Source organism: Rhinoraja longicauda, chromosome 21 (assembly GCF_053455715.1).
Source record: "Rhinoraja longicauda isolate Sanriku21f chromosome 21, sRhiLon1.1, whole genome shotgun sequence".
Lineage (NCBI taxonomy): Eukaryota > Metazoa > Chordata > Chondrichthyes > Rajiformes > Arhynchobatidae > Rhinoraja > Rhinoraja longicauda.
In genome coordinates, this window is record NC_135973.1 from 407,653 (window position 1) to 433,083 (window position 25,431).

At 41.5% G+C, this 25,431-nt stretch overlaps 1 protein-coding gene and 1 long non-coding RNA gene across 5 annotated transcripts in view; one reads left to right on the forward strand and one right to left on the reverse strand.

Moving 5' to 3' along the window:
- The first annotated feature begins 167 nt into the window (after positions 1 to 167).
- On the forward strand, positions 168 to 6,437 carry LOC144603825 (uncharacterized). Of its 2 annotated transcripts, none has more exons than XR_013548666.1 (3): positions 168 to 683; positions 1,797 to 1,866; positions 6,202 to 6,437. It is a non-coding gene; the product is annotated as an uncharacterized LOC144603825 (long non-coding RNA). The 2 variants fall into 2 exon arrangements; XR_013548665.1 differs by lacking the exon at positions 6,202 to 6,437 and adding an exon at positions 2,361 to 3,620.
- The window catches only part of tmc7 (transmembrane channel like 7), a 39,275-nt gene continuing 17,282 nt past the window's right edge, over positions 3,439 to 25,431 (reverse strand). For all 3 annotated transcript variants that reach the window (XM_078417534.1, XM_078417533.1, XM_078417532.1), the window contains 8 exons: positions 16,448 to 16,605; positions 15,464 to 15,581; positions 10,851 to 10,948; positions 10,362 to 10,545; positions 9,602 to 9,732; positions 8,186 to 8,341; positions 7,025 to 7,103; positions 3,439 to 6,087 (listed from right to left, as the gene is read on the reverse strand). In XM_078417534.1, coding sequence (XP_078273660.1) covers positions 5,992 to 6,087; positions 7,025 to 7,103; positions 8,186 to 8,341; positions 9,602 to 9,732; positions 10,362 to 10,545; positions 10,851 to 10,948; positions 15,464 to 15,581; positions 16,448 to 16,605 — 1,020 coding nt within the window. In that variant the 3' untranslated portion in view covers positions 3,439 to 5,991. The remainder of the gene's footprint in view (positions 6,088 to 7,024; positions 7,104 to 8,185; positions 8,342 to 9,601; positions 9,733 to 10,361; positions 10,546 to 10,850; positions 10,949 to 15,463; positions 15,582 to 16,447; positions 16,606 to 25,431) is intronic.

A 25,431-nucleotide genomic window follows, 5' to 3' on the forward strand; every position in this document is an offset into this window, starting at 1 on the left:
CCCGCTCGTCCTGCCCCCGCGTTGCCGAGGCGACCACTGGCCCCGCCCATTCCTCGCCCCACTGGCCCCGCCCTATCAGCCCCACCATCGCTGGTCCCGCCCCCGCGTTGCCGAGGCGACCACTGGTCCCGCCCCGCGTTGCCGTGGCGACCACTGGCCCCACTCCCTCGCCCCGCCGACACTGGTCCCGCCCCGCGTTGCCGTGGCGACCACCGGCTGCCCGCTCGCCGCCGCTGCGATTCCCCGGGACCGACCCGGCCATGGCCGCCTCCCCCAACCGTCAATTCATGCTGTCGCCCAACACTTGTAAGTCAGTTTCACTTACACAATATTCCCGTTTCTAAATGATACTTTCCATCATAAATACGAGGATTTGTGGCAACATCAGATGAAGGACCTGGGGATCAGCGGACAATCCCTACGCCAGGCTATCAAGGAAACATCACAGGTGGCAGAACGGAGTAGCCAGTGGCTCTGGCTGAAGAGGAAAGACCCAATCTGGTCTCCCAAATAAGCCGGCTAGGCAGATGTAGAGGGGGGTGGTTCTGGGACGCCAGAATGCACTGCTGAGCCTACTGGAGACGTCGTGGGTCCAATCAGCGAAACGTCGATGAAAGTAGGTGCCCACTTGATAACCCCAATGACGTGTCTGCCTAGCCTTTCTCAACATCGGAGGAGAATAGGTGAGTGCATAGGCCTCCCATTACCACCGGGAGCAAATTGACATTTGGCACTTTGGATTTCTAACATCTTGTCCTGTGTATTTGGAAACATGATAACCTCACCTCATTACCTCCAGCTGAGAAGTCGCCCTGAGCCAGACTGAAAAATAATTAGTATAAGAAAATAACTGCAGATGCTGGTACAAATCGATTTATTCACAAAATGCTGGAGTAACTCAGCAGGTCAGGCAGCATCTCAGGAGAGAAGGAATGGGTGACGTTTCGGGTCGAGACCCTTCTGCAGGCTCAGCATAATAAGACCACATGTTACATGGACAACAGGTTCCTAAACGCCAAGGTTAAATTAGGCTGTTTGTGAAGGCTAAGATAAGAATATAATTATTTTTACAACTCCATTGATTACAAAAAATTGAAAGGAATGAGGCAAGATGGTGCTCTATCTAGCTCTCTCTTGAATGCACTCAGAGAATTGGCCTCCACTGCCTTCTGAGGTAGAGAATTCCACAGATTCACAACTCTCTGACTGAAAAAGTTTTTCCTCATCTCAGTTCTAAATGACCTACCCCTTATTCTTAAACTGTGGCCCCTTGTTCTGGACTCCCCCAACATTAGGAACATGTTTCCTGCCTCCCCTTGAGAATCTTATACGTTTCGATAAGATCCCCTCTCATCCTGCTCTTCCTCTCTCCACAATCACCCTCACTCCCAAACACCCAGTCACAGTGAGATCACCCAAAGGCACATTGGAGATGTACAATGTCCAATGCTAATATCAGTCGTACAACACAAAACAGGCCCTTCAAGCACCACATCCATGCCAACCATCAAGCCTCCATCCAAGCTAATTCCATTTACTTATTGCATTCTATGACTGGGCAAATCAAGTGCTTGACTAGGAATTTAAATGCTGTTTCATTCACTGACTCCATCGCCTCTCACAGCATGTTCCAGATTACAACCTCCCTCTGGGTGAAACATTTATTTGGATTTCCTCTGGATCGCCAGCTCCATACCTTAAACCTATACCTGTAGTTTCAGACATCTCTGCTAAAGGAACATTTTCCTTGTGAATCATAATTCTGTACTGGAATAACATCTTAATCTTTTTATCAGCCACACTGATGATGCTGAGAGATCTCTCTTGCACATTGCTGCCATCTATGGGAATGCTGAAATCTGTCAGGTACATATGCATTTGTGTGTATACTTACTGAATATGATAGGTAGATTTTTAATCCAATTAATGTTTTTTATTGGAATTTTAAAAAAGCCCAAGGATAGTCAGGCCACGTTTGGAGGTCTATCGTAGGTCTGCTATCTGTGGTCAGTCGCTCCAAAGATACTTCCTGGCCAGCATTGGTTTTCATTTCATGGTTTCAGATATCGCCCCCTATTCTGTAACTTTCTGCGATACTTACTGACATGCTTCTGAATTTTAAAGCCAGTGGCATCAATTTCATTGCGAATTGTAAGCACATCTCCAGTAGGATTGGCACAGTATGTTATAGAAATGTAAGGGTGTCTTACTAGTATATAAAACAACAAGAGGCAATTTTGGGGAAAAATAATTTATAATTTAGTTTCACATTTTAAAATGTTGATAATTACCTGCTAGTGTTGTACTGATCATATTAAAATATATTGTGAACATTAGAACTAACATAACTTTTTTTGTAGGTCTTATTACAAAATTCTGAAGTGCAGAAACTGTTAAACAGCCAGGACAGAGGACAAACAGCATTACATTATGGAATTGTCCACAACAGGAGGATGAAGCGACTGCTTCTATGCAATGGAGCCCCCTGCCTGATATTCCTGACAATTACTCAGAAACTGCTCAGGATCTGACTCTGAACATGATTAATGCAGGAGAAATTGGCAGTGTTTGATTTTGGCAGCAGAGCTCTTCAGTCTCCACAAACAGCCACTTTTCCAAGAGTTAGCTCCTCATTGCAACAATGAAATCCTCATTCAGTTACTCTGATCAAGTTCTCCAATACCAGTTGGAACTTTCTTCTTGTGATACTGCATGCTTTCCTGCAGTAATATCCATGCACAAACCTTAAGCTTTGTCCTTATGTTGTCTGTGCCACTATAGATTCTTTGTCATGTTGGTCATGATTAGCCAAATGATCCACAGTTGAAAGCAGATGATACAAGGCTGTGGAAAAGTGTTTTTCAAGAGGTTTTTTTAGTGATTGTGAATTTAACAGTTCATTGGTAATTTATTGCCACATGCACCCAGGTACAGTGACTTTTTTTTTGCAGTTCAGTAACATGGTGGGCCAAAGGGCATGTTTCCATGCTGTAGAACTCTGATTCTAATTATAATTATATTATTGACAATTATATAAAAAACAGCATTTCCATCATTGGTTAATCCTGCACTGACTTCTGAAAATCTTAATTCTTCATCACCAGCACTAAAGGGTTGCAACAATTTTGACTACCAATTATGTCTTACAAATGTTGTTCAATTGACATCAAATTGAAGGATGATAACCATCAGACCTGTTTATGATATTTTGTGGTGTTGGATTATCAAAACATTAAGTAAATTCTTTAAAGATTTTTGTGCTTAAAAGTCAGAAATTAGCTAATTTGCCTCTTGCATACAATCATTGACCGAGAATTGACCTACAAATGCTTTCATGGACCGTTTATGCAATCACTTGTTGTAGAAATCCAATGTTAAAGGCAAGTTTACTTCTGCAAATCTAAATGAACTGTAAAAAAAAAGACATCAGACATTAAAAATAAGAATGATAGTTTATTAAAGAAAACATAACTTCAGTTTTCTGGAGCAAATCTAATATTGTAAGTAAATAATATTCAATACATGGTTTTCATTTAAATAACCCCACAAAGAAACATGTATGTACTTTAATCTTTAAAGAAATATACTGTATTAATTAAAATGTTTACTCAAGATTTAGTAAAAAAATGTAGTGATTACAACAATAACTGTGTGAGCCAAGTTATCCATTCTATTGCAATTTGTTCTCACACACACCTAATTTAGCCAATAGAGCAGCTGGATACTGTTAGAGAATTCCTGCAGAAAAGCCTCTGATTATTATGTGCAGTCGTTTAATTGCAATCCTCTGGGGATGGCAGAATCACAACACATTCAATGCAGATTTACAGAACAGCCTCAGTTTATATGATAGTATTCCTTGGGCCACATCAAAATAATCAGATGTTCACCGTAAAGTCGTGACCATAATTGTTACAAGTATTTTGTTGACAGTGCTATTATGTTAGTACTGTTCTTTTAAGGCAACGAAGTACAATTGTTTTGTGAATGTGGACTTGTATCACTTCCAGTTTTACTTATTGCAGTGGATAGGAACTCTGCTGCTTGGACAGTGGTGGTCTTGATCTGCTCCACAATATCACAATAACAATTGCATTCAACAGAGAGCTAGATAGAGCTCTTAAGGGTAGCGGAGTCAGGGGTTATGGGGAGAAGGCAGGAACGGGGTACTGATTGAGAATGATCAGCCATGATCACATTGAATGGTGGTGCTGGCTCGAAGGGCCGAATGGCCTCCTCCTGCACCTATTGTCTATAACAAGTGTTTTCCTTTCTCTCGATTTTTCTTGAAGTCTGAAGGAAGTGTTTTTTTGAAATGAGGTTGATTTTTATCAGGAGGATTCTTACAGCTTATGTCAACAGGTAGGACTTTGCATTTCTGCCCCCTACCTCAATTGGTACAGCTTATACCAGCGTGGTGAGCACAAGAGGACAGCTGGGATTTGGAATAGTGAGATCAACACCCCAACTATGGAATGGAAATAGCAAACTTTCCACAACTCGCAGGCTCCCCAGTTTTCAACTACTTTTCATTTTCATGACAGTACATAATCCAATTACTAGACAAGGATTTTAAGTATTTTAACAAGTTATGTCTGTATTTCGTGACATTTAAGAAGAGCATGAAGCCTTTAATCTGATGGTTTTATGAATTAGAGAGGATTATTGGCACATATCGAACAAGCGCTGTCAGACCTGTGGCAGATTTAACACATAATGGGAAAAGCGAGAGTGAACTGCCAATTATCCAAAGCTAATGGTGGAGAGGAGCAAATTTACCAACAGCTCCTCCGTTTTGCAATTCACCATGTCTCCCTGGATTTGCCGATCTGCACTGTAGCGTACAGTACGATACTACTGATGGTGGTTGGTGTTTATTACCAATCTTTATAGCAAGATCCATCCCAAAGTTTCACCATCAAATCTCCCATGGTAGTGATTTCTGAGAGATAGAGAACAAATAATTTAATAATAGACGTCTTTAAACCAGCAGATGAGGGGATATGCTACGTTTAACCCTTTGCAGGAACTGCAGGTCACAATCATACACAGGCAAAGAATGAATCTTTTGCAATTACATTGATATTCTACATTTTATAGCCATGGTACATCAACAAAAGATCTAATTTGCAAAACAGGCTTTATGTGTTAAGTTCTAGCAGATAATTGGGTAAACCACCATAGAAATTAAAACCTTGAATTGGAATTGTAGAAATCTAAAGCTGTTTGAGTGAAGCTTTCCAGTCAGTGTTTTGGACACAACTGTTGACCAAATAACATCGTCCTCACTAATTTATTTAAACAGCAGCTTTAGATGGTGATTATATAAAGGAATGGAGACACAAATCAGTACATGATAGAAGCTACCGACAATCAGAGCTGGTCACTGTAGTCCACATGTCTTTTGTTACTGAGGAAACTAGATTTTACTTGTGCAGCAGTATCAAGCTGTATTTCAGAAATTGTAAAATCATGAAAACAAAAATTATCTCCTTTTCCTTACCAATTGATCCATCAGAAATATTTTTGAAACAAGGTTATGAAGAGTGTATGGGTGGCATTCAGTAGTGCACATATTTGAGCAGTACTGATTGCTTCAGTGTTGAATTGTTAAATAAAATGCACACAAATAGATACTTTTCTAGTAGTCTATGCAAGCCTTTATAGGAAGTACAGAGGGAAATAAATGATAGACAAATGCTATGGTTTAAAAATTAGTACACAATTGGTTTGCAATAAATCAATACATAGTTACCCAGAAATTTTCAGCGAACATGGATTTTAATGTGGCAAAGGTACAATTTTAAGTATTAGGAAAAAAATTGCCCCAAGAACATTTATGATAGAAAGTAATAACTTTATCAGCAACAAAATTGTCAAGAAAGAGTTTCAGAAAAATCATCTATTCCAGACCAATTTCCAAATGTTAGTTATGTCTCACAGCAGCTTCCTGGTCACCCGTGTGCATTTGAAATGAGATTAAAACCTCTTTCAGTGTTTCTCAGCATTAGACATGGCAAGTCTCTTCTTTGCAATGAATGATTCCCTTGTCAGTTTTCTGATCAAATACTGCTTGTCACGACCTTGCTGCAGAAATAAATCAGTGGTATATTGATGTTTTGCCATTTCTTTAAAAATTACACCGTCAGAAAATTAACAATACGAGGTAAATATAAACACACAGGTTTATATGCCTTCCAGACGTGCCGCTGAGAAGCCGAGGCCGGAGTCCCACGGGCCGGAGATGGAGCCTCGCAGGTCGACGGAGCCCGCGGCTGGGGCCTGGGTCTGTGGAGCCCGCGGATGGGGCCTGGGTCGGCCCTACGGAGGTGTGCGGAGGGGACCCGGCCACGATAGTGGAGAGGTCAGCGTGGCGGTCAATGATGGCGCCGACCGATGGACAAGGATGTGAGGACGCCGCTGCTGGGGGACCCGGCATGGGGTGGGGGAAGAACAATAAGAACGGGGGGGGGGGGGGGGGATTTGTGACTTTGTAAGCGCCCTTTATGGGTGACGATTTACATGACTTGGGTATGCAGAATGAAGAATTGCACTGTGACTTGTCACATGTGACAATAAAGTATTCAATTCAATGGGTGAATAAATTAAATGTCAAAACAGAGAGAGGAAACAGCAAAAATAACAATCTCATTGACAATTAGGATAAGTTATATTTTTCAATCCCAGAGTTGATTGACAATAATTAAGTGGCCACAACATTAAAAAAGGACACATCCCAGAAACTTCAGAACTCCACATTTCAATCTGAGTTGTTAGTATCCACTGAACCAATACACCTCTGCATTTGCTTCCTGTCTGTTGCCATTTTAAAATTATTTTCTTATTTTTTTATTACATATTACTTTCCCCTCACGTAATAGTGAGCCCATTATATTCACCTTTATGTTGACAGGGCAAATATATCAGACTGAGTTATATGACAATGGAAGAACTTGCATCACAGCAGATGAATGCTGCTGCTACTCTACACCTCATGAGGAAGCTGATGGGGTCACTCACTCACCATAGCGAGTTGGTCCCGTAGTTGCATGACGACGCGTTTGTGTGCTGCAGCCAGAGCCACGAGATAAAACAGGATGAGGCTGGAGAGAAGAGGAACAAAGTCGGAATGATCCCCTTCTTTATGTTGCAACAAATACCAGTTATCACCTTCTGCACCCAAACAGGCACCAACATTAGAACCAAAATTGAGTTTCACTGTAGGTTTGTAATAATTAAAGCGTATTTGAGGGTGTGCAATATGATCAAATATTTAAGATTGATTTGGATAGTAAACAAACAAGACAACTAAACCATGCTGACATCTAAACATCCAAAAATCTTTCACTCACGTGTAGTTGGGCTATCGGTAGAATTAACACCCAATAAGCCTCCAATGTGCCTCATTATTGGAGTTTACCATCCTTTGTGTAACATGCAAATTTATACTTTTTTGTGACCCAAATTTAATTAATCGGTAATATAAAGTTCACAAGTTGTAGGAGTAGAAATAGTCCATTCGGCTCATCAAGCCCATTCCGCTATTCAATCGTGGCCAATCTCTGTCTCCTAATCCCATTTTCCTGCCTTTCCCCATAACCCGACACACATTCTAATCAAGAATTTGTCTATCTGCCTTAAAAATATCCACCAACTTGGCCTCCACAGCCCTTTATGGCAATGAGTTCCACAGATCAACTACCTTCTGACTACTCTCTGTGAGGAAAGAAGTATTTACACATCAAGACCACAAACCCAGCGACAAATCTCCTAGTTTATCAGGCAGTGATCCCTGGACTGCTGAGCATTTCAGAGATGCAGCCCACCTGAGCTGCCATGTCAAAGCACGAACGAGGTACCACCAAAATCTTCCAAATTCAGAGACAGCACGAGAACCAGTCAGCATTCTCTGAGACCTACATCCATGCACTATGTGAAATACACCAAGTCCTGATGCACAGGGTTCATTGCTCGCATACCCATCAACAGATTCCTGAAACAAACACTCCACTCCCTTTCTGCCAGTGGAGGGTCTCACACCGAAGACCTACAGAACCCATCCACAGAATGAGAACAGAAGCAAGTCACCACTGACCCCAAAGGACAACCCGAGGAGACGGACATTTATTAAACAGAAGAATATTTTGTGGCCCCAACAGGAAAAGGAAACAAATAAAATACTTACCACACTAAGATGAAGAATGGCACAGCAAAGATTTCAGACCCCAATCCATACAGAAGCCTCCGGAGACCTTCTGGAAAGCCGTTAATAATGTTTGGTATAATTTCCCAAGTGGTATTGTATTTAACAAATGGCCCACAAGATTTTGATGAACGAATTCTGTTTGACAGAGGAAAGAAAAATCTATATTCATTTTGCCTCACATAAAAAGGACCAATATCCATCTTAAAATATGCCTTTCCATTGAAATAAATATAAATGCTGAACATTATAGCCCTTGAGAAAACTTTCCCCATTTCCCTATAAACATGTCCACTCTGGACAAGTATGTTCTCTTGTTTCAGAGAGAATTCAACTGTTCTGTTTTCCCCGGTGTTTTCTTTTAAAATAATTAGTTCAAAGTTCCAATAGCAACGTAAATGCATTTAATTCGGGTGCTGTATCATTTTCACTGTACCTTGGTACACATGACTTAAGAACTAAACTCAGAACCCAGATGATTTCCTTTTACATTTTGGAAATTGGACAATGGCCAATAACTGAGTTCTATGAACGAGCTCAGAGAACTGCAACAAGTGCCTCGTTGAAACCTGAAGCTTCCTTACAGGAGATATCTTGTAGACATTATCAAGACTATATCAAGCTCCATCATTATGCCAAGTTCTCAAGAAAAATGTAAGCATGATTCTAAGTCAAGTCAATTTTATTTGTATAGCACATTTAAAAACAACCCACGTTGACCAAAGTGCTGTACATTCTAAGGCCCCCTCGGTCATGGCTGACCATGGGTGATGCATCCTGGTTGTTAGCTGCTTGCTCCAAACCTTGGCTAAAGCATGATTAATTTCACAAATAAAACTAAATTGAGTTAATGCCAATTCTAATCCCTGTATTAAACAATCAACATATACCAGCATTTCTCTTTAATTAAAATACATTGCTTTCATTTAATTTAAAATTATCAACTGTGCTCAAATCTCACTGTGGGCTTGTTATCCAGGTCTATTATCCTCTCAAGTACCCTGACTTTGCCCCACTGCTGAGAAGCGAGGGACTGACTAATAATCATCTGGCTTGGTTGTGCTTGTGTGAAAAGTTTATTTTGCATCGGATATTGCAAAGGAGAAATGTTAAATACGTTTTTATCAAAGCGGAAATGATATTGAAGGAAGTTTCTGAATTTAAAAAAAACATACAAATGTTATACAGATTTTCTTGATGAATTTCGATACCAAATTTACTTTAAAAAAAAAAAAACCACAATAGATTTATTTTGGATTTAATATTTGGTCAAATAACAAAGAGAACTAGTGATGCAGGTTATCCCCTACATCTGACACCATGATTTAGACCAAAGTTGTCACACAACTTTACTGGTAAATGTGCTACAGTAATGTTGAAAAGGCATTAGAAACTTACCCAGCAATACTGAAGATTATCGGAACGCAGGCCAATGCAAGTCCAATTAATAGAACTGCTAAGAAGAAAAAGTTAGAACTCGATGCTCGAAAAGGTCTGGTGGATGGCCGGCAGTTGCTCATCAAAGAAATCTGAAATATTCACAACAGTTTATTCCTTTCATGGTGATATTTATTTATAGGTTTTCACATAAGTAGGTAATTTGGCCCATGCCACCACCTAGCACAGGACCAGTCACACAGCATAGACCCTTGAGCTCACCATGTCCATGCTATCCATCCTATACCCACCTATATCATTCCCATTTGGTCTTTAGCCCTCTACATTCTAGCCAGTCAAGTGGTCTTCGAGTGCCAGTCAAGATTATCCACTTCACATTCAGCAGTAACTTAAACTTGGGATCTTCCCCATCTATTCCTTTTATCCATTTTATTTGTTTTCCTTCACAAACTGTAAAATGCCATAAAACATTATTTATGCCAGGAGCTATTTACTGAAACTTGTTTTTGTTAAAACTGTCACAAATTACTCATTGGCAACTACATGTTGCACCAGTGTGACCCTTCATTAGAAATCCAAAGTAAATGTCAGGAAGTCCATTGATTGACCTTCACTCCAGAACCCAAACGAATGATTGTATTTATGATTACATACAACATTAATGTGGCAGGAATTAGTGCAAATGAAAGCATTCCATCTAGAATTGTAAACATTTATTATCTGAATAGTTTACATTCGTACATTTTGTAAAATAATTTACCTTTTTGATATAAAATATAGTGAAATACTTAATGGTTGCTATTCCAGGAAGCAGTGGTGAGTAAAATGTTCCTATCCAGCAGATGGTCTGCCCATACACAATTTCCAGCACGTTTTGCGGAACACTGAACTGTTGCTGCCCCCACCATGAGAAAGGTGGAAAAGGGCAAAACGTCACGAGCAATCTGAACAACAAAAGATTACATTCTGTATGAAGGCACACTTTATAAAAGTTCAACATCTAATTAATTAGTCATATGTATAATCAGAAGGATGCTCTTCTATTACTTTCATCAGGTTTAGAAATTATTCCATAAATAGAAAATGTATGTTAATTAGCAGTTTTAAACAATGACATGATTTCATAATGGTTAACATTTTTTAACTAAAAATCTTACAATGACAGTTATGGAAGAAAATAAAACTAATCGACTAATTTTGTTTACTTTGAAAACTATCAGGGGAGAAGAGAAAAATAAATATTGCTTACTTTCTGGGAAATTCCACAAACAACGTAACGGAAGCAATTATAATCAGGTCAAATATCATTAACTTGTACATCTCTTGTCCTATTCGAGTTTCCCAGCACTGGAATCAATAAGCAACTTAGTTAATTTTGCAGGAATTATCCTGCGTTGCTCTGTAAAACATGCTGTACAACCAATATAGTAATTATGTAGTAATACTGGAAGATTTCATGAAAGTCTGTAAAGCAAATGCCGGATATGTCATTTTATATTTAATGATAATAAATCATTCATTATATGGAGTTGAAATCTTACGATATGACCTCAGCAACAAATGTAATGGTAAATAGCACATTCTACACTCCTTTTGGAAATTATGTTCATTTTCTATGTCAGATTTATTCTTGAATAGGTTCCTTTCCCTTGCTTTATTGAGCTAAATCCTGATTTAGAGGGATATGTGCCAAACGTAGACAAACGGGACTAGCCGTTGGGTTAGTTTCCATGCTCTATGACTATGCTTGTGATGACGGCATCATTTACCCTTTTGATTGCTGTTGTGAGGCAAATGAAAATTCCAATTTACTCAAACTTTATTTAAGCAACTCATTTCTGTAATATATATCTTCAAAGCGTCTGGAAATTATCGCTGATTCCGCAGGCCTCGCCCGCCCAAGAGTCCCGCACATGCGCACACTTCATTCTCCCCTCCTATTTATAAGTTGAGACGGTCAGGGGGTTTAGTATGTCTTGATGACCGTCGCAGCACTGGAGCATCAGGAGATAATGGTGTTTCAATAGCTGGTAGGACATATATTGCTTGGTCATCAACTTCTCATATTATTTACATTTTCAATTTTAGAATTACTTATGGAAGTTTTCATAGGGGATGATGGGAGTGCTGAAGGAAGTTCTCAATTAATATTATCAAGGAGTGATGGAGCTGATGGAGAACATGGACATGGTGCAAGGTCACGAAGTGAGACAGTTGACTGACATCCATCCTGATACTTGATAGTTGCATAAGAAGGGTTGACATCAGTCAGTTCAACTTCATCAACAAAGGGCTCATTTTTATTTGATCGGACATATCGACGAAGCAACACAGGCCCAGGGCTAGTCAACCATGATGGCAGAGAAGTACCACTAGAAGAACGCCATTTGAAGTTAAAGAACTGCTCATGTGGAGTAGTATTGGTAGCAGTTGACAGTAGAGAACTGATGGAGTGTAATGCATCTGGTAGAACACATTCCCACTGCCGATCTGGTATGTCGTTTGACTTTAAAGCCAGTTTCACTGCTTTCCAAATGATTCCGTTATACCTCTCAACCTGACCATTTCCAATAGGATGATGTGGTGTTGTTTTACTTGTTGCAATTCCTCTATTAGAAAGGTAGTCCTTTAAATCTTTTGACACGAATGAGGTGCCCCTATCAGAATGTATGTAACTTGGAAATCCACAGAATGAAAACAGTTGATCTAAACATTTGATAACCATAGCAGCTGACATATTTGGACAAGGAAAGGCAAATGGAAACCTTGAATATTCATCAACTATGGTAAGTATATAAACATTTTGAGAGGAGGAGGGTAAAGGCCCTTTGAAGTCAATACTCAAACGTTCCATAGGTTGAGTAGCTTTGATCAATCTTCCTTCTTCAGGACGGAAAAACCTTGGTTTTAATTCAGCACAGATTCGACATGAAGCACACGTCATCTTCACATCTTCTGTAGAGAAAGGCAAGTTTTTGGAACGAACATAGTGTAATATACGAGTGACTCCAGGATGACACAGCCCATTGTGAAGATCAGTGAGTGCAGAAGAATGAACAGAGGCACAAAATGCTCGAGTTAATGCATCCGGAGCAACATTATCCTTACCAGGGCGGTACTCAATTGAATAACTATATGCAGATAATTCAATCCTCCATTCATGAATTTTACTGTTTTTAATCTTCGGTCGCTTCCGATTATCTAGCATAAAAGCTACTGAACGCTGATCTGTTATCAAAGTGAAGTGCTGGCGAGCAAGGAAATGACTCAATTTTCTCACTGCTTCAATAATTGCTGTAGCTTCCTTTTCGACGGGTGGGTAATGCAATTCACTACCTTGGAGAGTACGAGACATGAAAGCCACTGGTCGTCCTCCTTGACTTAATGTTGCTGATACTGCTAAATCAGAGGCATCACATTCAACAACAAAGTGGAGATCCTCATCGATGGCGTGTAATGTCACAGATTCCAATTGTTTCTTTAAAGAAGTAAAAGGCACCAATTGCTGTAGAGTCAAGGGGGAAAGATTTTGCTCTAATCAAAGGTTGAATTTTTGTCAGAGAAATTTGGTATCCATTTAGCATAATATGCAAACATGCCAAGAACCCTTCGTAGAGAGTTTAATATAGCTGGAACAAGTATCTCTTGGAGTGGGCGGAGTCTTTCTGGATCAGGCTTGATCATATCATTTCCAACCCAATAACCAAGAATATTAATTGATGACACTGATATTATTGACTTAGCCTCATTTAATGTTAGATTTTTAGAATGTACAACTTCCAAAAACCGTTGTACATTTTTGTCATGTTCAGCTTGGTCTTTTCCTGCAATAGTTATATTATCAAGATAAGGGAAAGTATCTTTAAGGTTTTCCTGTTCAACAAGTTTGTCCATCTCTCTCTGAAAAACTGCCACACCATTAGTTACACCAATAGGAACTCTGCAGTAGTGGTATAATTTTCCATTTGCTTCAAACGCGGTGTATTTCTTTTCTGATTCTTTCAAAGGAATTTGGTAGTAAGCACTCTTTAGGTCAAAAGTAGAGAATACCTTATACTTAGCTAATGTATTGATAATATCTTCTATACGAGGTAATGGATATGCATCAAGCTCCGTGAACTGGTTTATAGTTTGAGAGTAATCAATGCAGAGTCTCTTTCTATGTCTCTCCAAGGGGTCCTTAACCACGACAACTTGTGCCCTCCAAGGGGAAGAGCTGGGCTCTATGATCCCTTCTCGTAAAAGATTAGTTACTTCTGTGCTGATAAAGTTTTTGTCATCCTTACTAAAATGTCTTGATTTTGTAGCAATTGGCTTGCACTTAGAGAATAAATTAGTGAATAATGAAGGACATTCAACAGATGCAGCAGAAAAAACACACAATACTGGTGGCTTTGACAATACAAGATCAGGCATAGTTCCTTCATACATTATTTGAAGTGATCTGTGCTGTTTCTGAAAATCCTGACCTAGAATTACATCGCTACACAAATTTTCCATAATACCAAGACATACGGATTTATAACTAGTTTTGTTCAGAATAAAGTCTACAATACAAGATCCAATAATTTGAGCATTGAGAGATGTCAGAGCCATCGAGATTTCTCTATTTGAAGGAATTATAGTTAGATTTAGTCGAGACACAACTTGTTCATTTATAAAACTTTCTGAACTGCCAGAATCAAGTAGTACATTAAGTGTATGGCCATTGATGGATACCGTTGTAGCTGTGTGAGACAAGCTCTGAGGAAATGCAGCTGTAATTGCACATAGAGAAGGCATATACATGGCAGCAGTCACACTTTTAGTAGTTGCTTTGGACCTGCATACTCTAGAATAATGTCCCTTCTTGCCATAACTATTACAAGTTGCCTCTTGAGGAGGACATATCTCTCTATTATGAATATTACCCCCGCAAAAGTAACTCTTCCTTTTTGGATAAGTATATGCTGCAGCAAGGGCATATTTATCAGTAGAAATTGTTTCAGCTTGCTTCATGTTAGTACTTGGGTGAGATTCTTTTGTAGTAGTTGCAGCAGAATACACATTAGATGAGCCATAAGCATCTGAATTTCTCTGAGCCAAGTCTAATGAGTAAGCTTGATTGTAAGCTGACTGTAAATCCAAGGTTTTGTTTTCTAATAGTCTCTGTCATATTAAAGGCGATGCCAAACCATTGATAAACGAGTCTCGAATAAGTTCCTGTCGATATTGATCAGCTGTAACTGCTTTGAAGGCACAGTCTTTACTAAGTCTTTGAAGTTCTTGTAAAAACTCATCAAGTGACTCACCAGGTTTTTGTTTACGAGTAGCAAGGAGGTGTCGAGCAAATATTACATTGGGTGTCTTAACGAAGAGTCTGCTTAGTACATCAATAGCAGAATCATAAGTTGTACATTCCTCTATGTAATCATATGCATCATAAGAGACAGAGCTTATTAATGTCCTGAATTTGTCTGGTGCATTGTCGCCACACTCATCAAAGAAGTTATTTAGTGTACGAAGCCAGTGCTTCCATTCCTTTACTGCAGTAGGTGAGTTGGGATCCAGATCCAAGCATTGTGATTTCAATAGTTTCTCCATCATGACATCACACTGCTTAACTTCTGAGATTGAGTTGCTTAAATTGTTGTGAGGCAAATGAAAATTCCAATTTACTTAAACTTTATTTAAGCTTTAAGCAACTCATTTCCGTAATACACATCTTCAAAGCGTCTGGAAATTATCGCTGATTCTGCAGGCCTGGCCCGCCCGAGAGTCCCGCACATGCCCACACTTCAATTGCTCTTCCAATTAAACTTCTTAATACCTCTAAAACAATATACATTTTTTTTTTTCTTCAAATTACAACAATTTACTCACTGGGTACAATTTATGGTTGTATCCACAAGTCTTGCATCCTTCATCATCGCATGTTGTAATTTGTGACCATAAGCTCACCAAGAGGACAATAATATTAGCCAATCGTACAAAGACGGACCTGCAGAAATTTACAATTAATAAGTCTCAGTTTGTTGTTTCTGTACAAAGAGTACGAGGAGAACCGGAAAAAACATGGAACGAACCTCGGTTCTAAAATATCCACCAACTGAACATTTCTGCTTGCAGAAGATGCAGGCCTTGTTACTCTGCTTAACTTTTACTTTATACACAATGCATTTATCCTCTCAACTTATACAAGATTCCTAACCTTTTTTTCACTTGCAGATTTAAGCATCAAGATTCAGCCTTTCTAAATTAACTTTTAAATAATACTTCCATATCCTTAGAAAGCCATACAAATCTGGTTCTATGTGTTTATTTTACTGTTACTTCATAAATAGCAGCAGAGTCAGGCTGGTCTTTTTATGACTTATTTGCTATGGAAACAACATGATATATAAAAATGTGGTTAAGTTAAAGCTTTCTACACAGAGGTAAATTCAAAGTCCAGCAAAGTTCACAGTTATTAACTAGATGGTATATTTGAACCAGCATTCTGGAAATAATAAAAGATAACTTCAAAATAATTCCATGGATGAAAAAAATAATACACTAAATCGTTATTCAAAATAATCAATTTATATTTGTTTCCACTGCTCTTGTATTTTGCTTTCCTACAATTAGCATTCATAAATTATTTCTAAACATTACCATGAACTCTGCTTCCACCAGTAATGTGAGCATTGCATTCAACCAGCTATTTACATCGTGCTTAGCACTCAGTGCAGAATCAGTGTGGACTCCACGCTTTATGGAGCTGCTGGGGAGGTGGAAAGAGCATCTGTTACAGCAACTATGTTTTAGTTACAACTTGGTCTGATCATGGGGATTATGCTTCGCCACACCCGCCTGCTCCATACACACCTGATCAGCATGAATTTTATCTCAAAGGCTGGTGAATAGTCTTCAAATCTGATGATACGTTCAAATAGCAGCGGAGTGATAAAGTTAGCTGCAGTGATCACAATAGAGGGCAAGTATTGAATCATTAGGTCAATTGTGAAGCCTCCGGAATTTTTACGCTGATAAAAATAGAAACATCATTAAATTCAGCACATCTATAGTCTCAAAATAAAATTTAAATGAAGGAACAGAAAATATGAGATGATAAACAGTCTATTTGGCCTTTTGAAACAACAAACAACAATAATTTGTAAGTATATGACACCTTTACATATGGGAACATATCCTGTCGCCTCACAGAAACTTTGATAAAATGTGACAGTAATGAAACTATGGAAAACAGAAGAAGATGTTGGGAATACTTAGCAGCTCAAGTTGTATCAGTGGAGAGAGAAACAATTTTACGTTTAAGGTCAATGCTATTTCTTATGTTTTTTGCTTCCCAGATAACAACGACCCGCTGAATATTTCTGGCATTTTGTATTATTTACTGATATCGGCACTCTGTAACAAAATTAGACACAGTGCAAAGGTTTGGTCAAAGAGGTGGTTTTAAAGAAGAGCCCCAAAATGTTAAAAGAGAGAAAGAGGCTTGGATAAGGGACTGACAGAGAAATGCATGGCTGCAAATGGAGGATAAATTAACTTACGGAATGGCAAAGAGGCAAGAATGAAAAGGTCATAAGGAATAGGAGTAGAATTAGACCAATAGGTGCAGGAGTAGGCCATTCGGCCCTTCAAGCCAGCACCGCCATTCAATGTGATCATGGCTGATCATCCACAATCAGTACCCCGTTCCTGCCTTCTCCCCATACCCCCAGACTCCGCTATCTTTAAGAGCTCTATCTAGCTCTCTCTTGAAAGCATCCAGAGAATTGGCCTCCACCGTCTTCTGAGGCACAGAATTCCACAGATTTGCAACTCCCTGACTGAAAAAGTTTTCTCCTCATCTCCGTTCTAAATGGCCTGTCTAAAAGGCCTTGTATACTGCTATCTTTGTCCTCAGTCAACTTTGGATTGGCACCATTCAGATAATTTGTCTTCCTATTCTTACCACCAAAGTGGATAACCTCACATTTATCCACATTAAACTGCATCTGCCATGCATCTGCCCACTCACACAACCTGTTCAAGTTACCCAGCATCCTCAAAGGATCTTCCTCACAGTTCACACTACCACCCAGCTTTCTGTCATCTGCAAATTTGCTATTGTTACTTTTAATCCCTTCATCTAAGTCATTAATGTATATTGTAAATAGCTGCGGTCCCAGTACCGAGCCTTGCGGCACCCCACTAGTCACTGCCTGCCATTCTGAAAGGGACCCGTTAATCCATACTCTTTGTTTCCTGTCTGCCAACCAATTTTCTATCCATGTCAGCACCCTACCCCCAATACCATGTGTTGTGTCTTCGGGTTTGATGTCCTGATAATAACGACACAATTCAGGTTGTTTCAGTTGCCTTAATTTACTCCTTTATTCAGCTCCTTGCCTGTGTGGCGTAGTGATACTGAAAAGTGCTTACATACCTAATCACAGTGTGTGTGTGTGTGTGGTGAGTGTGCCTGATACAAAGTAGTGCAGGAGGTTGGGACTGCTACAATGAATATGTAGCATATGTAACATCCCCCCTTCTCAAAAGAAAAGAATAAAAGTTAGTGACACTAGAGGATTTCCAGAGCGAGGGTGGCAATCCTGTAGCAGATACCGTGGGATTATTCTGCCCACATTCATGGCATTCTGCTTTCTACTATACTACACAACAAAATATATAATGGCAGCTTGTTTTCTTTCAGGTAGTGCGTAGCCAGTCAAGAGTCATGTCTTGGCGTGACTTGTGACTTGTCCCTTCCAGTGCTAGCGATAACGCGCTGGGGGTAAGATGTTGCTCCTGGATCTAGTAGATCTGGTTGTTGCCTGCAGTGTTGCACTCGATGTATTGGTGACTTGTTGAGTCGTTTCCTGGCCATTGGTTGGTGCTGGTTGACTATATAACTCACTGGTAGCAGTTTGTGAGAATGTGTTGTCATCAATGGCAGGTGTTGCTGTTGCTGTGGGTGGTGTCCTAGGAGTTGCTGGTGTTGTCTTTGAAGTTGCAGGTGTTGACATTTCAGGTGTCGGGCGGATGTGAATTCTGTTTCGTCTCAACTGCCTGCCCGGTTCTGTCTCTATGATATATGATTTTGGGGTTCCAGCCCTACTGGTGATTTGTGCTGGGGTCCATTTCTTTGTTATTGGATCCTGAGCATGTACGTTTTGGCCTTGAAATAGTTCAGGCAAGTACTGTGCATTTTTGTTGTATTGTTTCAGCCCCTCCTCCTGGGCAGCTGCCAATTTTGCCCTTGTTTCTTCTTGGTCGATAGGGGGTTGGATTTTGCTTGGCAGGGTGGTTTTGTATTTCCTGCCATTTAGCATTTCTGCAGGAGACTTCATGTCAGCCTTTAGTGGAGTTGCCCGTAAGGATAATAGTGCCAGGTTTGGATCCTCCTTTGCCTCTCGGCATTTTATTAGTATTTTCTTGGCTGTCTGTACTTGCCTTTCAATAAACCCATGGCCCTTTGGGTAATGTGGTGAAGATGTTGTGATTTTGAACCCGTATTCGGTGGCCAGCTCTCTGAATTCCCGAGATGTGAATTGGGTTCCATTGTCACATACGATCTGCTCAGGTATTCCTTGCTCTGCAAACAACCCTCTAACAATTGACACAATTGTTTTAGCTTTCAAGTCCTTTATGTTTCTCACAAATGGGAATTTGGAGTAGTAGCAGGCCATAATCAAATACCATTGCTGGTTCTCTGTGAACAGGTCTGCTCCGATGGTTTGCCATGGCCGGCTTGGGATATCACTGGGTGTCATTTCCTCCTTCTGTTGTGAATTCCTGTATTTTTGGCATATGTGGCATGTAGATACCAGCTTTTCTATGTCCTTGTACATGCCTATCCAGTACACAGCGGATTTAGCACGGAGTCTGCACTTTTCCATTCCTAAGTGTCCTTGGTGGATCTTTTCGAGGATTTCTTTTTTCATGGACTTGGGTATGATGATTCGTGATCCGGCCAGCAGGACTCCATTCTCTACCGAAATATCATCACGGATGGTCCAGTATTCGCGGAGGATAGGCTGAACTTGTTGTCTCTTTTCTGGCCACCCCTGTATTACCATTTGGGTGAGGAGCTGGAGTTCTTCATCTCTGGCTGTTTCCTCTTTAATCTGTTCCAGCTTCACGCTTGTCACACTCACAATGTGGTGGATCTTTATGCTCAGCCCTTCCATCTCTTGTTTGTCATGTGTTGATAGTCTGGATAGGGCGTCAGCTAGCAGCAGGTCTTTTCCTGGCTTGTATCTGATGTTGTAGTCGTAGCTCTGTAGCCTCAGTAATAGTCTCTGTAGTCTGGCTGGTGCTTTGGTGAGGTTTTTTTTCCCGATTTGTTCTAGAGGGCGGTGGTCTGTTTCGATGTCGAAATACCTTCCATATAGGTAAGTGTGAAATTTCTCGCAGCCATAGACTACTGCTAAGAGTTCTCTCTCTATGTTTGCGTACCTTGATTCTGTAGGAGTGAGTGCTTTGGATGCATACGCAATAGGTCGGCCATTTTGTATCAGTACTGCTCCAACTCCTCTCATGGAGGCATCAACTTGGAGTGTTACAGGTTTCTGTCTGTCATAGTACTGCAGGATCGTTTCTTTGCTGATGAGTTGTTTTAATTTCCCAAAATCTTGGCTATGTGAAGCACACCAATCAAATTCAGCGTCGTCTTTCATCAATTCACGGAGATTTGCTGTATGATTAGCAAGCTTAGGTATGAAGACTCCCATGTATTGTATGAGCCCTAGGAAACTTCTTAACTGTTTCTTGTCTTTGGGTTCCTCCATGTGGTTGATAGCATCCACTTTTGTAGGGTCCGGTTTCACTCCTTCTGCAGAGTAAATCAGTCCAAAGAATTTGCACTCCCTTTCTTTGATTATGCATTTGTCTGCATTGAGCTTTATGCCGGCTCTTCGAGTTTTTTCCATAGCCTCATGGAGGTTGTAATCATGCGTGTTTTCATCTCTGCCGTATACTTGGATATCATCTGCTATCCCGATTGCCCCTTTACAGCCTTTGTATGTTTCATCTATTTTCCGCTGGAAGACATCTTGACTCACCTTCAGCCCGAATGGGAGCCTGTTGAATCTGAATCTGCCAAATGGCGTGTTGAAAGTGGTGAGCATTGATGACTTCCGGTCTATTTTGACGTTCCAATATCCATTGCTAGCATCCAGCTTGCTGAACACCTTGGAACCGGCTAGTGCGGGTGTGATCTCTTCAAGGGTTGGAGTTGGATAATGGTCGCGCTTCAATGCATTGTTCAGATCCCTGGGATCAAGGCATATCCTTAGTTTTCCGTTTGGCTTTTCTTTGATAACAATTGAATTTACCCAATCAGTTGGTTTAGTTATTGCTGTGATGATGCCCTTTTCTTCCATTTCGTTTAGTTGTTCCCTTAGCCTCTCTTTCAGTTCAAGGGGAACACGGCGGGGTGGGTGGATCACTGGCTTCACACTGGGGTCTACTGTGATATGGTATTCGTATTCCTCAAAACAACCAACGGTATCGTCAAAACACTCTGGGTACATGTCCATCAATTCTTCTTTGTTCCTGATGGGCGGCCGGTTTTTGATGGGTATGTTTCTGTCAATTCTGCAGGAGTTTGTCTTGATTTCATAGTTGATTGACACAATCTTCAGTCTTTGGCACGTGTTCAGGCCGAGAATAGCAGGTCCTTTCGATTTAGTGATGAAGAAGGGGCATTTCACTTCTTTCCCTTTGTATGTTCCTGCTATGATTATTTTGCCTAGCTGTGGGATTATGGAACCTCCGTATGCAGCTAGGACTACATCGCTACTTCCAAGGATTCCTTTCCTGACGCTGCCATCTTTTGTCATGTGTTCAGGGAATATCTTTCCGTAAAGATTGACTGGTAAGATATTGCTCTGGGCTCCAGTATCAATTTTGAGCCTTAGATTAATCGTTGTTCTTTTCTTTCCCACTTTTTTCTGTAGTTGTATTATAGTATATGCTTCCTCTCTGTTGCTATGTGTTTTGCTGTTTCCCATTTCGTGGACGTCAATGGTCCCAACGGAAAGGAATTCTTCCTCAGAGGTATCTGAGGTTATCTCCTCTTCCTGTTGGACGTGTGCGTGTATTTGTTTCCTTCTCGTATTTCTATCGTTCTTTGACCATTGCTGCTTTGGCTTGGTGCTGTATGATTTTGTTGACCTACACATTTTCTTCCAGTGGTTAGGCCTCCCACATGAGTTGCAGGTAGTCCCGTATGCTGGGCACGCCCTGCGATCATCAAATGCATGCTCTGTACCGCAGTTCCAGCAGCTTCTTTGGCTTGCTTGTTTGTTTGCATGCCTAGAAAATGTCTGCTTTGGAGCCTTTAAGGTGGAGCCAGGGTCACGTTTTGAGAGAGCGTCTATATTCACTCTGGTGCTGCTCTGAGATGAGCCAACTTGAAGGCAGAGGGAGGACATTTGTTTCCTTGTGGCTTCGAAAGCTCTGGCAGCATCTACGGCGTCTTTTAGGTTGAGGGTGTCTTTCCCTATTAGGGACTTTTGGACCTCTTGGTGGGCGCACCCCCATATTAGCTGGTCGACAATTCTGTCATCTTCATCACCAAATCTGCATTTCTTGGCCACGTTCCTTAGTCTCGAAAGGAAAGTGTCGGTTGTTTCTTGTGGGTCTTGTCTTAGCCCTTGGAACTCATACCGATGGATTCTGTGGTTTGATTTGGGCTCCATATGGTTCGCAAACCTTTCAAGGACTATTCCCGGATTATTGCAGTCAGGCTCTGTTAAGCTCCAACTGTTAAAAATGTCTAGACCCTTCTCCCCGAGCCATAGTAAAATATAACTGACCTTCTCTTCATCTGCAGTTCCTTTCAGGAAGCTTTTAAATGCCAGCTGGCTCTTTTGTTTGAATTTCTTGAACGCCTCCACCACATCATCGGCGTCCCAGTTCATCGTAGGGTGGAGGCTCATTGCTGCTGTGGAGGCCGCCATCTTGTGTTGTTAGGCGGGTGCACAAAAAAAATCAATTTCTCTGCAGCCGCTGTTCCTAATTCACAATAGCGATTCACAATAGCGCGGGTTTTTACTCGAAAGTCACCGCTGCCACCATGTTGTGTCTTCGGGTTTGATGTCCTGATAATAACGACACAATTCAGGTTGTTTCAGTTGCCTTAATTTACTCCTTTATTCAGCTCCTTGCCTGTGTGGCGTAGTGATACTGAAAAGTGCTTACATACCTAATCACAGTGTGTGTGTGTGTGTGGTGAGTGTGCCTGATACAAAGTAGTGCAGGAGGTTGGGACTGCTACAATGAATATGTAGCATATGTAACACCATGTGCTCTAATCTTGCCCACTAATCTCTGATGTGGGACCTTATCAAAGGCTTTCTGAAAGTCCAGGTACACTACATCCACTGGCTCGCCCTAGTCCATTTTACTAGTTACATCCTCAAAAAATTCCAGAAGATGAGTCAAGCATGATTTCCCCTTCGTAAATCCATGCTGACTCCGAACGATCCTGTTACTGCTATCCAAATGTTCCTCAATTTCTTCTTTTATAATTGACTCCAGCATCTTCCCCAACACTGATGTCAGGCTATTTATTCACAAAATGCTGGAGTAACTCAGCAGGTCAGGCAGCATCTCGGGAGAGAAGGAATGGGTGACGTTTCGGGTCGAGACCCTTCTTCAGACTGATGTCGGGGGTGGGACAAAGGAAGGATATAGGTGGAGACAGGAAGATAGAGGGAGATCTGGGAAGGAGGAGTGGAAGGGAGGGACAGAGGAGCTATCTGAAGTTGGAGAAGTCGACGTTCATACCACCGGGCCGCAAACTGCCCAGGCGAAATATGAGGTGCTGCTCCTCCAATTTCCGGCGGGCCTCACTATGGCACTGGAGGAGGCCCATGACAGAGAGGTCAGACTGGGAATGGGAGGGGGAGTTGAAGTGCTGGGCCACCGGGAGATCAGTGGCGTTAATGCGGACCGAGCGCAGGTGTTCAGCGAAGCGATCGCCGAGCCTGCGCTTGGTTTCGCCGATATAGATGAGTTGACATCTAGAGCAGCGGATGCAATAGATGAGGTTGGAGGAGGTGCAGGTGAACCTCTGTCTCACCTGGAAAGAATGTTTGGGTCCTTTGATGGAGTTGAGGGGGGAGGTAAAGGGACAGGTGTTGCATCTCGTGCGGTTGCAAGGGAAAGTGCCCGGGGTTAGGGTGGTTTGGGTAGGAAGGGACGAGTGGACCAGGGAGTTGCGGAGGGAACGGTCTCTGCGGAATGCAGAGAGGGGAGGGGATGGGAAGATATGGCCAGTGGTGGGGTCCTGTTGTAGGTGACGGAAATGTTGGTGGATGATATGTTGGATCCGCTGGCTGGTGGGGTGGAAGGTGAGAACGAGGGGGATCCTGTCCTTGTTGCGAGTGGGGGGATGGGGAGCAAGAGCGGAGCTGCGGGATGTAGAAGAGACCCTAGTGAGAGCCTCATCTATAATGGAGGAGGGGAAGCCCCGTTTTCTGAAAAACGAGGACATCTCGGAAGCCCTAGTCTGAAACACCTCATCCCGGGCACAGATGCGGCGTAGACGGAGGAATTGGGAGTAGGGGATAGACTTTTTGCAGGGGACCGGGTGGGAAGAAGTGTAGTCCAGATAGCTGTGCGAGTCGGTGGGCTTGTAATAAATGTCCGTCACCTGTCCCTTTACCTCCCCCCTCAACTCCATCAAAGGACCCAAACATTCTTTCCAGGTGAGACAGAGGTTCACCTGCACCTCCTCCAACCTCATCTATAGACTGATGTCAGGCTAACTGGTCTATAATTTCCCATTTACTCTCTCCCTCCTTTCTTAAAAAGTGGGATAACATTAGCTACCCTCCAATCCACAGAAACTGATCCTGAATCTATAGAATATTGGAAAATGATCACCAATATGTCCACGATTTCTAGAGCCACTTCCTTAAGTACCCTGGGATGCAGACCATCAGGCCCTGGTGATTTATCAGCCTTCAGTCCCATCAGTCTACCCAACACCATTTCCAGCCTTATGTGAATTTCCTTCAGTTCCTCCTTCACCCTAGAACCTCTGTCCACTAGTACATCTGGGAGATTGTTGGTGTCTTCCTTAGTGAAGACAGATCCAAAGTACCTGTTCAACTCGTCTGCCATTTCCTTGCTCCCCATAATAAATGCACCTGCTTCTGTCTTCAATGGACCTACATTTGTCTTAACTATTTTTTTCCTCTTCACATATCTAAAGAAGCTTTTACTACAGCCCATCAAGTCTACTCCACCATTCAATCATGGCTGATCTATCTCTCCCTCCTAACTCCATTCTCCTGCCTCCTCCATAACCACTGACTTCCGTACTAATCAAAGAGCACTGGCATCTCAGGCCTGGAGGCCTTTATGAAGAGCGGCAGTGCCACGGAGGGTTTTGAAATTGAATTGTGCCTTAAACAAAAGCCAAGGAAGATCAACAAGAAAAGGCAGTTATTGAATCAAATTGGTTAGAACAAAACACAAAGTACTCGAGTACTCAGTGGTCAGGCAGTATTTCTCGAGGGAATGATGGCCGACACAAAGTGCTCAAGTACTCAGTGTGTCAGGCAGTATTTCTCAAGGGAATGATGGCCGACACAAAGTGCTTGAGTATTCAGTGTGTCAGGCAGTATTTCTCAAGGGAATGATGGCCGACACAAAGTGCTCGAGTACTCAGTGGTCAGGCAGTATTTCTCGAGGGAATGATGGCCGACACAAAGTGCTCGAGTACTCAGTGGTCAGGCAGTATTTCTCGAGGGAATGATGGCCGACACAAAGTGCTCGAGTACTCAGTGTGTCAGGCAGTATTTCTCGAGGGAATGATGGCCGACACAAAGTGCTCGAGTACTCAGTGT